This window comes from Schistocerca gregaria, chromosome 2, assembly GCF_023897955.1.
Source record: "Schistocerca gregaria isolate iqSchGreg1 chromosome 2, iqSchGreg1.2, whole genome shotgun sequence".
NCBI classification, from domain to species: domain Eukaryota; kingdom Metazoa; phylum Arthropoda; class Insecta; order Orthoptera; family Acrididae; genus Schistocerca; species Schistocerca gregaria.
The window spans coordinates 945964889-945980036 of NC_064921.1; the positions used below are offsets into that span (position 1 = coordinate 945964889).

General features: G+C 35.6%; 1 protein-coding gene across 7 annotated transcripts in view; it reads right to left on the reverse strand.

Moving 5' to 3' along the window:
* LOC126335405 (leukocyte elastase inhibitor-like) overlaps positions 1 to 15148 on the reverse strand; it is a 195773-nt gene that overhangs the window by 33295 nt on the left and 147330 nt on the right. For 2 of the 7 annotated variants that reach the window (XM_049998672.1, XM_049998666.1), the window contains one exon: positions 889 to 3136. The exons of 1 other annotated variant lie outside the window; for it this stretch is intronic. In XM_049998672.1, coding sequence (XP_049854629.1) covers positions 3000 to 3136 — 137 coding nt within the window. In that variant the 3' untranslated portion in view covers positions 889 to 2999. Of the gene's footprint in view, positions 1 to 888; positions 3137 to 8944; positions 9078 to 13820; positions 13955 to 15148 lie in introns of those variants that run through there. 4 more of the 7 variants (XM_049998670.1, XM_049998673.1, XM_049998669.1 and 1 more) reach the window with 4 other exon arrangements.

Genomic DNA, 15148 nt, shown 5'->3' on the forward strand with positions numbered 1-15148 from the left:
TGACAAGGTAAGCATACACAGAACATCAAGTGATCAAGTGTAAGATTAACAGTGCTGCTGCCATTTATTAATTCGGAATTTTTACAGATAATAACAACTAGCAAATAAAAGGGAAAAGGAAAGAAGTAAACTGAAGTCAGGACGTTTTCAGATTGGGAACCATAAATGGTTCTGATTTTGACTCATGTCAAATATGTTTCTCCATTATATAGATTTGTATCAACACCTAGTTCTATATTTGCTTGCTACACATTACTCGCTGTCTGTCTTTTATTGCATACTTCAAAGAAAGTAACACCAGGTTCAGAAGATCTGTTACAAGGAATTTTTATCTTCTGTTTTCTAACTGTCACGGTAGCATTAATACTGGTAAATTCTTCATGTTTAGAACCTTATATGATTTTGGATTTTAGCTATTATGTGTGTAACTGGTGTTCTGGTTCTAAATATATATATTTGCTTGTCACAAATAATCTGTAACTCTTCCTGCTGCAACAGAGATGCAAGTGCTACAAATCACCTATCGTACTTTTTTCAGTGAGCACTTTCTTGTAAGAGAATATTTTCAGAGCTCTTCAATTACAAGCAGGGCAAATTTTAGTGTAGGGCTATGGAAATTTAGAGTTCTGTTCTACAGGAAAACTACCAACTTTAAATAAAGGAAAACTACCAACTTTAAATAAAGCATTTGGACTTAAGAAATAATTGCAGTGTACAATAAGGAGAGATATAATAATAATAATAATAATAACAAAATACCTATGATGCAGGAAAGGCAAAACTTATTGTATTATTTATCACAGGGATAATAATGTGAATAATAAAATAAAGCTGAAGAACAAAATAAAGCTTCCAGGGTCAAGGATCAATGACATACTAAAAGCAAAGTTGTGACCAAAACATTAATTTTATTGTATTGCAAATTTTTCTCGATTAATTTTAATTTATATTTCTTCTCAGCATAACAGCACAAAGAATGTTACAATATGCAACATGTTCATAAAAGAATGTCCTAGTTGTAAATTTTAATAGTGTCTCATGTAAGCATTGTAAAATGTTAGTTTAAGATCACAATTAAAGATAAATCAAACAGGTTTAGATAAGCACGTGTGTGAGTACTGTTTTGTAATTTTCCCACTTGCAGCATCACATATGCGAAATGGCGACTCCCGCATGTAAATCATTTTGTGTTCTGCAGTTTGCCAAGAGTGAATCTATAGTTTCAGTTCACTGTGCATTTCTCCTTAAGGTTTAACTGTGATCCTCCATGTGGCAAAAGCATTTGCTGGTTGTATAGTCAATTCAGAATGGCCAGATGTAAGTGTAAAGTGATAAGCACAGGAGGACCAAAAGTGTCAGAAGAGTATGTTGACGATGCCAGAGTGTTTTACCCTTTTAGTCCTAAGCCGTCTGTTCAGAGACAAGTTTCGAACTTCAGTTGCCAAAGACGACAGTGTGAAAGGTTTTAAACCTGGCAATACCAATGCATTTTCTATAACCTGTACTACCAAGAGGGAGCTGAGGGTGGTGGGGGATGGTACTTTATGACCACGAAGAAATTTATTTTTTCATTGATTGTTCTCAAATTCTGTTAAGAACACCGTTTTTAAATAGGTTTTGATGTATAAGTAGGGTCTGGAACCCGAACATATTTTTCAGCACAGCCATAGCCATACCAATGCATTTTCTGTAATATGTGCGCTGCAGGGAGTGATACTTTATAACCACCACAAAAAAGTTTTTTAAATGCAGATTTCATTAACTGTCATTGGCTTTTATTGACAAGCTTCTTTTTGAAGTTATTGGATATGCAAGAAGGCTCCTGAACTCCAAAATATAAATATGACATTTGTTGCAGAAAGTGATGTTCACTACTAAAACTTAAATTTTGAGGTTATATTTAACAGAAAAATTTCAAACAATGATAGATTCTGGTATAAGAATTCATTAAAAACAATAAATATTATTTTTCAAGAAGCACAGAAAGTAACTCTTTCCACAGTACTGCGAGGTTTAAGAAAATGTTTAGATATGCATCCATACTAGTTACATCTGATACACGCTTTAAAGCAACATGGTTATCATGTATGTTATAGCTTTACAAGTGACGTGTTGCACTGGGAAGAGTAACATTCTTGATCATGTGGAGTTCAGTGATGAAGAAACTTTTCATACACATGGATGAGAAATATCCATTACTTTCATATCTGGGGTTCAAACAGTCATCATGACATTGTACATCACCAAAGAGATTCCACAAAATTAAATATTTTCTGTGCCCTGTCTCAACATCATCAGCATTGTCAAATTTTTTCCACTGAATCTACCATAACAGTGGTGATTTATCTGGATATGTTGCAAGAAAGGATGTATTCCAATTAAAAGGTGAACCTATAAACTTTATTTGGCAATGAGATGGAGCACCTCCCCACTGACATCTCCTTGTGTGAGAGTGGCTGAACATCGAAGTGCCTGAGTGTTGTATTGGTCATAATGGTCAATACGACAAAGCAATTTTCCACTGACCTCCATGTTCATCTGACTTTACACCATGATATGCCTTGCCATTGGTGTTAAAAAGATTATATTTACATTCCAGCACTACCTAATATTTTTGCGGAATTAAGATATAGCACTGAAGATGCTATTTCTTCAATTACTCTGGGGCTTTTAACAAAAACTTCTGATATTGGATTTTGGTTTGGATACATGTCATATAACTGAAGGTGTGTATATTGAACATTTATAAGAAAAACTAGATTAGTTTACCTTCATTATGTATCATTTGTAATAAACAATCTAAATTAAATGGTTATTATTCACCATTGAAACTAGGACATTCTTTTATGCACACTCTTTATTATCATGCATTTTAAGCTTCTTTGATAAAAACATTGATACAACATTAGTTTTACCATTTTTCTTACTTGTAAATAAGTTGCAACAATATTAACAGAACTTACACCATAGAATAGCTACTATGTGTAGTATTAAATACTTCAGAGATTACTTAAGTGTCCAACAAAGATATTAATTTGTGTTTGGTACTCCTTTATAAAGAATATAAAAGGATGGTCTGCCTTAAATGATACTGGCTCCTGTGGAATTGGGGCCATCCTGTTACGTATAATTGCAGCTGAAATAAAAATCAATTTTGAGTGATATAAAAGCAACAGAGTAATTCAAACTATTTCAACATTGTTTTATTTGTATGTTACTGACATCCAGATTAAGTATTTTAAAGAAGTATGAATAATAGTCAACATACTCCTCCTCCACCACCATCACCACCACCACTACCACCACCACTGACCCTCTACAACTACAGCTACATCTACATATACATCTACATCAGTGCTCCACAAGCCACCTTATGGTGTATAGTGGAGGGTTCTTTGTGTACCAGAGACCCCCTTTGCTACAGAGATCACATATTTTTCATGCGAAGAGTGTATCTTGATGGACTGTTCAAAAGATAAACACATGAGGAAGCTATATATTGGTTGACTCTTCTATGAATGTCTTTTCTCAGATTTGTAAGAGTAGACCGTACCATGATGCAGAATGCCTCTCTTGCAGCATCTGCCACTGAGCATGCCCATGACACTTTTGTGCTTACTAAATGAATACGTAATGCAATGTGCGGCTCATCTGACTCATTCTACCAATGAGTCTTCTATCTACCTTTTTCGTATTTTATTTGTTATTGTATTTATTTATTCTCATTATTTTATCATACTTACTTGTTTCAATGTGAAGTCAGAGTTGGGTGATCATTTACCAACAGTTTTCAGTATTATTCCCATATTATGATCTTAGCAGTGCATCTACAGCTTCAAACTGCTTCTTGCACCTGGCCTATCTCCTGCTCAATCATCAATTTCTTTCATTCCTTCACACATCCTTAAGAGCCTTTTACAGCCAGGAAACTTCTGTAAACTACACTAATAACAAATTATGACATATGCCAATGTGCATACATGGATAATTTTAGGATTATTTCTGGCTACTATTTTAGAGGAAAAGCAACTATTTTGAAATGGCCAGTGCTCTTCCTCTTACATTGCTCAGATGCTACTTTTATCTACTACATCATACAAAGCTTTTATGTAACTTTACATGATATATATTTTCATCTGCTGATGTGTCACTGAAGTCTATGTTGACGAGATGCCATAGCTAACAAAAAATTAAATAGTGTGGTGAACTGTGCATAATGTAGATATAGTAAAATAAATACTGAACAGTCATTGCTACAGTAATTGTAGTCAGATCCTCATAGCGCATTAACAACAGAAGCACACTTCTGTACAATCTACATCTACATTCTACATCTACATGACTACTATGCAATTCACAATTAAATGCCTGGCAGAGGATTCATCAAACCGTGGATTCATTTAACCGCCTTCAATATATGTCACTATTGTTCCATTCTTGAACAGCAAGTGGGAAGAAAAAACACTAAAATCTTTCCATGAAAACTCTGATTTCCCTTATTTTATTACAATGATCATTCCTCCCTATGTAGATGGACAATAACAAACTATTTTCATATTGGCGGAGAAAGTCGGTGACTGAAATTTCGTGAAAAGATCCTGCTGCAATGAAAAATGCTTTGTTTTAATGATTTCCACCACAACTCACACATTGTGTCCAAGACACTCTCTCCTCTATTTCACAAAAATAAAAATGAACTATCCTTCTTTGAACTTTTTTCATGTCCTCCAACAATCTTGTCTGATGTGGATCCAACACCATGCAGCAGTACTCCAGAAGAGGACTGACACTGTAGTGTAGGCAGTTTCTTTAATAGGCCTGTTGCATCTTCTAAGTGTTCTGGCACCAAATGACAGTCTTTGGTTCACTTTCCCAATAACATTATATATTTGATATTTCCAGTTTAAGTCACTTGTAATTGCAAGCCCTAAGTATGTAGATGAACTCATAGCCTCTAGTTTTGTGTGATTTACCATTTAACTTAAATTTAGCACATTCCTTTTAGCTCTAATATGGATAACTTCACTCTTTTCACTATTTAGAGTCAACTGCCATTTTTGCGCCATACATGTCTTGTCTAAATCATGTTGCAATTGCTTTTGATCATCTGATGATTTAAAGAGATGGTAAATGACACAATGTAAGAGGGCTGCTCAGATTGTCTCATGTATCATTTATGTAGATTAGGAACTTCCTTGGGGAACATCAGTTATCACTTTTGTTTTACTTGGTGATTTTTCATCAATTACTACAAACTGCACCCTTCCTGATTGGAAATCAAGAATCAGATGATACTTCACAGGAAAGCAATTCGATTAGAAGTTGCTTGTGAGGAATCGTGTTAAAAGCCTTCTGGAAATCTGGAAACCCACCAATAGCACTCATTACTTAGTGTGAATAAAGAGGTAGTTGTGTTGCACAAGAACAATATTTTCTGAATCTGTGTTGGCTATTAGTCAATAAATCATTTTCTTCAAGGTAATTTATAATATTCAAACACAGTATATGTTCCAAAATCCTACTGCGAATTGACAGTGACATGGGTCTATAATTCAGTGGCTTTCTTCTATTTTTTTCCTTCATTATTGGAGTGGTCTATGCAACTTTCCAATCTTAAGGAATGGCTCTTCAGTCAAGTGAGCAGTTGCATACATTTGCCACGTATGTTACTACTGAATCGGCATGCACTGAAAGGAACGTAATTGGTATACAATCCGGTGCAGAAGACTTACCTTTATTAAGTAATTTTAGCTGCTTCACTACACCAAGGATTTCTAAGTTACTTATGGTGGCATCTGTTCTTGATTCATATTCTAAAATATTTAGTTCATTTTATTTGGTGAAGGAATTTTGGAAAACCATGTTTAGTGGCTGTGCATTAGTGGCTCTGCTTTGGTAACCTTACCACTGTTAACATGGAGTGAAGATATTGATTGCATCTTGCTGCTGGTGTACTTTAATTATGAACAGAATCCACCATTTGGTAGCTCTATGAGACCAACACTTCAGTGACTGGGTTTAACCTGATATTCCATACCTCAAGAAACTTATGAATTTCCTTGCATAGTACCAGTGTGATGTATACAGGAAGTGATCATTTTTTTTGTTTGGTGTGCTTAGATGGCTGTTATTGTACACATTTAAGTCTGAAGGAATTATGTCCCAAGTCATTTATTGATTACAAAGACAGCTGAAGAGTAGTCCTATCAATTCAGCATAAGATTTTAATATTCTACTAGGAATGCCATCATAGTCAGCAGAGTTATCACTTTTTGCTGATCTAATGAAACCTGTTATTTCCTTATGGCTGGACATTTGAAACTCATGGCTGATGGGTAGTGCATGCAGTGTCTGTATAATTAAATCTAAAATATAATATTATTAATTCGAAGGAATCAACAGCTGCACTCATCAAGCCACCCACAATATTTTTCTGCGTAAAACAATTACAGTAACATTCACAATTTTCATACAGCAAACTGGATGGAAAATTTATCATGTTGTTATATTTTCTAAAACATTTGAATGAATAAAAATTGAAGCTCCCATTTATTTCAAAATGGACATATTGCCCCAAATTTGAAATTGTGAGACACAGAGGATGAAGACACATAAAAAAGGCAAATAACTAAATATGGTGGAGGAGACTCAAAGTTTTAGGACGTTTATATGGGAGGGATTGTTTGATAGGCTATCTCCAGAGGCACCGAGAAATCCTACATTTGTTAATGGAGGACAGAGTGGAGGGAAGAGAAATGAAGGCTTGACTATGATAAGTACTTTCAAATCAATATAGGATATGGTAGTTATACAGAGGCAAATAGGCTTGCACAAGATAACTAGGATGGAGAACAGCATCAAACCAGTCTTCAGACTGACAATGATGATGACAACCACTGCCACCACACTACCACCACCACCACTACCACTACCTACAACAACACCAACAAACAAAGCAGACAGCAAGAAGTGAAGTGAGAATGAAGCCTGCCTAAAAATATTTGGGGCATTAGATAGGTGGAAATGGTCTTTAATAAGAGTATCACTCTGTGAATAAGAAATGAACAGAAAATCCTGTGAGATATAGAAACAATGAAGATGTAGGAAATGAAAAGCCTGTCTAATGCAAAACATATGCATGACTGGATTATGAAGTATTCTGACAAATGAGAATATGAAGATGCTAGCAATTAACAACCGAAAACATTTACAAAACAGACAACATGCTAGATTGAAGAACTTTTGAAAAACAATGTGGCAAACATAATTGGTACAAAAAATTGAAGAACCTATGATAACTCCAGTGTCAGGTTTTTGTGAGAGGGAGTTTAAGGAGAATTGCTAAGTAATGGTGGGTTAACAGGAACTGTGGGCTCTAGATAAGAAATTCAGATTAACTGCAGCTGAACTGTGGAAGACTTCATTTTATCTTATACATCCACACAAAGAACTGAAAACTTCAGAGAAAGGCTTATTTCATAAATAGCCTTTATATGTGTTCTATTCAAGCTACAATAGTAGGAAGAGTTTTAATCATCCACCAACAAATGGGCAAAAATAGAATTTTGTTATGTGGTAGATGTAACAAAAGTAGGTTTTCAGGTTTGTTTCCATCATAAACTGTTTGTCCACAATATCATTAATGAGCTCCAAGATTGGGAAGAGGGGAAGCATTGGTTGTAAATTTTTAATCTGTTTACTGCAGGTTGATTTCAGCTACTGTGTAGCTATTTTCAGTGCAGTTACATCCAAGTCCTGATGGCATTGTAAATAAAATTTCGCATGGTACCACACTGCCATTACAGATGACGAACAGTTAAACTAAAATATGATATACAAGCAAGCTTTAACATTTACAGGTTACCTAGTACACTATTAACTAACAGATAGTCTTGAATACCATGAATTTAGGTGCCCAGAAAAATAATATCTATGTCTCCTATCTTTACAAGTGTGTACTGGATACTTGGGATGTGATTATCAGCTGTATTATATCAATAGATAGCTTGAAAGAGGAAACATTGCAATTTAGCTTTTTAGAGATGTCAACGTTATTACAGATGAAGCAATTGTTCAAGTAACAAAGGACTGCAGAAGGAAGCAAGCAGCAATGACAGGTTTAAGAAAACATTTGGGCAATACAATCAAGTGTGTGAGCAGCTGAAGGACTTCACAGCAGGGTCACTTCTCATCTGCTGCATTGTGCTGAAGAGAAAACACAGTTCAAATGTGCATGCTGCGAATTCTTTTTAGAAGTGTACTTCAGATTTTAAGTTTGAAAATCAATATATTAACCTGTGGAGTTTTTCTCCTCTTTCACCATCTATGTATGCTACAAGTCACTGCCTTTATTCAAAACACAGTAGAAGATACAGCAGAAAAAAGCAGTGGCTAGCATTGATTATTTTTATTTGAGGAAGACTGAAATCCACTTGGACCTTTAAACTACCTGTGAAGAACTCTTACTGAACATTTCAGGCTATCTGAGAATTCTGTTTATGAGACAGGGAATTTATGCCATGTTTATGCCATTACACTCTAAATTTCACCAAGAGCCAAGCGCCTACATTCTGTGAGAAGAAAAGTCAAAACATGATTGAGGCTTTATGGGAGTAATGAAAAATTTTTGTTGTGTTTAATAACCAAGGTATGCAGACAGTTCAGTTTTTCTTTTTGATTAAATCTTTATGGCCATTTACAGTGATTTCTCTCTTTTCTTTAAGATTACATTTGACTTTTGAACACTAATTTACTGTTGTTGCTTGTGATGAATGCACACAACACCATAATAATTAGTGCTGAGAGAAAAGTTGTGAAAGAACAAGTGACTTTTCCAATAAATGATGTTATTCAAAAAGCATCAGCCACAAAATACAAAAAAAAATTCTGAATTATATGAAAATTCTTTTAATTTCCTTAGTGTTCCAAAAAAGAAATCTATTACCTTTTTCATGGGGTCATGAAACGTCCAGAGAATATTATGCTGGAAGAAATGTTCTTCAGGAAGAACAAGAATGGATGATTCACTTTGAACTCAACAGGAGGTGGAGGCAAGGAGTATGTCATCATAATTGCTCCTATGGACAAAAATATTAATTACCATTACTAAGAATATTCTCATCTGTGGGACAGGACTATCTTTTTTTGCAGATAGTTTCTCAAATGAGTCTAATTTTGAAATGAATAAATTGGGAAGGGTTAATGACAGAAAATTCTAATACTCACCATATTTATTGGTAATTCCATGAAAACTGGATACAGAAGTTCCACAATTAGTTTTAAAAGTTGCCGAGAACTGTCTTAGGGCACTGCCACATAGATGCAGAGAAAGAAAGTATAAAGAATGGTCTGACTGTTTTTAATAACAAATTGGAAATACCTTGCCATTCTTGAGTGTTTTAGTTGTTATGATTTAAATGATAATTTGAATGGTTATTGAGTGTTGAGTGTTTTTATTGTTATTCAGAATGTTTATGAACTGTGATTACCCTCCCCAGAATAATGTTTGTACTTGAGACCTCTGTTTACATTTCTATAGCATTTGCATCAGCAGTAATTCAAAATATGTAATGGGCAACACTAAGATGGGAGAAAGAATGAAATTGTGGTCAGCGCATACTGGATAGAATTAATTGGAACTCAGTTGTAACTTGTCTTTAGACAACACTGAGTCTGTAGCATCCAGCATCAACTATAAAAGCCAACTGGAAGCAGCAGTGAAATTTTGTACTTGTACAGAACTCCTTGGCTACAATTCTGTCAGCCACCATTCCTATTTTTTCTTTCAAACTTAGGGAGTCTGTGAAACAACAACCACATCTTACTACATATCATTTCATGTGATCCAAGTCCACAGAGTCAAAATTTATGGAAGTTGATGTTTATATAAACACAATTTTATTCCAGAATGAAATTTTTGCTCTGGAGTGGAGTGTGCACTGATATGAAATCTCCTGGCAGATTAAAACTATGTGTTGGAACGAGAATCGAACTTGGGGCCTTTGCCTTTCGCAGGCAAGTGTCTACCAACTGAGCTACCCGAGCATGACTCACACCCCATCCTCACAGCTTTACTTCTGCCAGTACCTTGTCCCCTACTTTCCAAACTTCATAGAAGCTCTCCTGCAAACTTGCAGAACTAGCACTCCTGGGAAGAAAGGATATTGCAGACACATGGCTTTGCCACAGCCTGGGGGATGTTTTCAGAATGAAATTTTCTCTCTGTAGTGGAGTGTGTGCTGATATGAAACTTCCAGGCAGATTAAAACTGTGTGCAATAGCAAGACTCGAACTCTGGACCTTTGCCTTTCGCGGGCAAATACTCTACCAATTGAGCTACCCAAGCACGTCTCATGCCCAGTCCTCACAGCTTTACTTCACAGGAAAGATTCTTTGAAGTTTGGAAGGTAGGAGACAAGGTACTGGCAGAAGTAAAGCTGTGAGGACAGGGTGTGAGTCATGCCTGGGTACCTCAGTTTGTAGAGCACTTGCCCACGAAAGGCAAAGGTCCTGAGTTCAAGTTTCAGTCCGGAACACAGTTTTTATCTGCCAGGAAGTTTCATATCAGTGCACACTCCACTACAGAGTGAAAATTTCATTTTGGAAACATCCCCCAGGCTGTGACAAAGCCATGTTTCCGCAATATCCTTTCTTCCAGGAGTGCTAGTTCTGCAAGTTTCGCAGGAGAGCTTCTGTGGAGTTTGGAAGGTAGGAGATGAGGTACAGGGGGAAGTAAAGCTGTGAGGATGGGGTGTGAGTCATGCTTGGGTGGCTCAGTTGGTAGAGCACTTGCCCACGAAAGGCAAAGGTCCTGAGTTTGAGTCTCAGTCTGGCACACAGTTTTAATCTGCCAGGAAGTTTCACAATTTTATTGTTGTAAAAGATATCTTAAATTTGATATACATGTGTATTAAAAGGTTAACAAACTATACGTAGGATAATTTCTTCAGTACCTATGAGATGTAGGTGCCTACATCTCTCTGTAATGGTCTGCTCATGCCCTCTTCATTCCAACTTCCCACTTTGTTTATTTTTCTTCACCTTTTTTTTCACAGACTTTTACAGATTACTTCCAATTTGGCATTTTTCAAAACCCCTGCCAATGGTTCTCTTGTAACTATGCTTCATCAATATTACTATATCTTCCCAGCAGGCAGAGGTCTGGATCTTATATTTGGTGATGAAGAGTATGGTAGATAGGTTCATCGACTGTTTCAAAAGGCACACACACAAAATATGCCCCCAATATTATGTACCTTCCATCTATGCCAAGGTACAAATGTTTCTCATCCCATTCCATAAGCCTGTTTATTAAATCTGTAAATCATTATTTACTATCACTCTTCACTTTTCACAAAGACATGAGCTTAATCAATAACAATTTGTCCATTTTATTTGGACTGTTGAGCTCCATGGCCGCGGATAATGATATTTCACTGAAAAAATACGGCAACCAGCCACTTTTTAATGCGTTTTTATTTACGCCAATATGTATTTCAGGTTTGAACCCATCTTCAGCTGACAAATTACATGGATCTTCAGTTACTACAGTAGTACAATCTCGACAGCAGTTTGGATGCTGCAGTAGGCCTGTGCAAAAGCAACAATTCCAATCATTTACTTCAATTTTGCGAGTTTAAAACAACTGATAGTGTGTGACTTTAAACTTGCAAAATTGAAGTAAATGATTGGAATCGTTGCTTTTGCACAGGCCTGCTGCAGCATCCAAACTGCTGTCAAGATTGTACTACTGTAGTAACTGAAGAACCATGTAACTAGCCAGCTGAAGATGTGTGCAAACCTGAAATGCATATTGGCGTTAATAAAAATGCATTAAAAAGTGGCTGGTTGCCGTATTTTTTCAGTGAAATATGAGCTTAATCACTCTTATAATCATTATTATACCGAGGTCTTCTATTGAAGGATTTGTGTTTTGGTTGTCCAATTTCTATGACCCACTCTACTCAAGCTCCTAGAGCTCAAATTACTGCTGTGATCTTAATACCTACATGTGAATCTATGCCGTGAAAATCACTGAGACATGCACAACAGCATGTACTTCTCATTCTACCAAGTATTACGGTTTATTCTGATTTCATTTACATATGGCATGTGAAGATAATGACTGTTTTGATTCCTCCAAGTGCACAATAATTAGTATAATTTTGTCGTGTGATATGTACAAAGTTGTAGTATATTTGTAGGTTCCCCACTTAATACTGGGTCTTGGAACTTTGTAAGCTAGCTTTTGTAGGGTAGTATTCTATTTTCAAGTGTCTGCAAGTTAAGCTTTTCGAATATTTATGTGACACCCTCCCATTATTCAAGTAAATCTAATACCATTCATACTGAGCTTCTTTGCATATTTTCAATGTGCTCTTTTAATCCTTTTTGGTATGGATCCCACAAACTTGAGCTATAATCTAGGACAGGTCACATGAGTGCTTTGTATGTAATCTTCTTTATTGAGGAGATTTTTTTCCAGTATTCTATCAATTAACCAAAGTCTGCACATCTGCTTTACCTTTGAGTGAGCCTATGTGGTTGTTCCATTTCATATCCCTATAAAGTGTTCCAGCCACATATTTCAATGAGCTGACAGATTCATTCTAATTGTGACTCACTGATACTGAAACTGCATAAGATACTATGTTTACATGTTTTCTGATGTGTATAATTTTACATTTTTTAGCTTTTTGAGACATTACTTCGTGAGATGTAACTACATCAACTGCGAAAAACTGGAAGTTACTATGAATAAATGAAGCAAGGAATTAATTTTGTGTGCAGACAATAATGTACAACGTGAGCAGTAAGGGCCACAATGCATTTCCCCAGAGCACACCTTATGTTATTTCTACATATGTCAGTAACTCTCCATGCAAGATAACATGGTGTGTCATCTCTAACAAGAAATTCTCAATCCAGTTACAAATTTCAATTGAGGTCCTATATGACTGTACTTTTGCTAATAAGTACTGGTGTGGTACTGAATCAAATGCTTACTGCTAACCACTCAGTTAACCAAAATACTACTCACAATTGGCTCAGACATCAACATCACTAATAATCATTTAGATTAACAATTATAGGAACATGCTAGTGCCTTTTCCATCCTAATATTTGCGTGATGTTTTTCTGTATTTCATAATGTTTATTTTGAAGTTTATGTAGATCTGTATATTGGTAATGTGGACATTTCTGTTCACAAACAGCCTTCTAACAAATAGCAGAATCTTCATTTTAATGCAAATCCAGTTAAACACTATCACTTTGAAGTCTCACGCCTAGAGAGGCACATTTTCATTAAAGGGTTAATCCAGCATCTAAATAAAAATACAGTTTTAGAAATGCTTTTGTTTTCCAAAATTACTATTCCTGACTTTTGTACTGACACTGAAGCAAAATTTGAAGTAATTTCTATTTCTACAGGATCAGTATAATTTTATTTAACTTATTTGGTTATTCCTTCTGCAACTCTTCCACCGGGTACATGAAATGTCTGTAATTCCAGAGTTCTTTTCTGTCCACCCTACTTTAAATTCCTGTTTAAATGTTGGTAATTGAACACCTCTGTTCCGTTCCATATAATATTAATCTGCTACGATATTTACCTACCATTCTGACAAGAGGCACATCTGCGAAAGAGAGCCAACTTCCTTCACTTTAGGAGCATGTATTATATTTTCTTTATGATACTGAAGAAATTTTTTTTGGTGAACAATGAACATAAAACACAAAATAAGAAAATTATAATAGGTTATGCAAATCTTTTTACATGGCATCCATATTTATAAGACTCCAAATATGAGTTATATTACCTTTTCTCAAGGAGTCGTAACATGCCCAAAGAAAATTATGTTAGAGGAAGTATCCTTGAGGAAGAACAAGAATGGATGATTCACTCTGACATCAACAGGAGGTGGAGGCAATGAGAGTGCCATGATAGTTAGCCCTATGGACAAACATATGAATAACGCCTGTAAGAGTATTCTGTGCATGTAAAAGGAAAATCTATCCAAAACTATATCTTACTGCTAGAATACTCACTTTGATCCAAATTCTTTGACTAAAATCTTGAGTATACTAATATTCATAGAGATTCCAAATTTTATTCATAGAATAGGATTACAGTAAAACCCTAGTTAACTGAACTTGCATTAACAGAAGCTCAGATTATCTGAAACACCTCTGAAGACTGCAAAAACTGTACTGCATAGAAATAATTCAAGGCAAGAATGTGCCGCACTACTGTTAATGGGGAAATGTGAAAACTTGACCTTGAGTTGCTTCCCCACCCACCAACTTACCAGTCATTTGGCAACTGAATGTATTAGAGAAAAGTCATCTGCAGCCCTAGATGTGGATGACGTTTCCAAAACAGAGTCTGAAGATTACACCCAAGGCTGCATCAAGGTGTAATGTAACGGGCTACTGAAGAGTGCGATACCACCCTTATAGTCGCATCTGCCCTTGCTCCTATTTCATTTCTATGATTTTTTTATTTAATATTATTGTATGTAGTATTTAATTTTGCCCAAATCTTTTGTATTATATTATTCTATAATGTGAACTTTATTTGTTTATTTCTGGAGAATATGTTGGCACCAGTGTGAGCCAAAGACATTCGTGTGTGAAAGGTCGAGAGTCGGACATTGTTAAGGTGACGGTTGGAGTGAGTTAGTTGGACTGTTGTGGGGAGAGCGTGGTTTTGTGAAGTGGACTGTTGATGGGAGTACGGAAGGAAGTCTATCGTCTTATATAGAGAGTAACTATAAATAGTATGTGATATGAAGGTGGAAATTATTGTGAAAAAGTTAAATTAATAACAATGAAGAATCAATAGTAAAACAAAAAGCGAGTACCAGTTTTCATTAGCACACAAAGACCCGGACCTAATATTAACAAAGTTAGATGGATGGAATGCACCATGGCGAGAATCAAGACAATGAGACCAAATTCAGCATCTAAAGGTAAGGTATTTTAATTAGTTTTAGTATTCTGTGATGTATCATTTTTTTGTCTAAATATTAAGCTTAACATCGTCTGTTGTAGATACAGACCACCCAAGCTGGTGGGGTGACATCAATTGATCATCATAATCTCAGGGTTTGAAATAGCATTTAAATGAATTGAAATTTTGTTACTT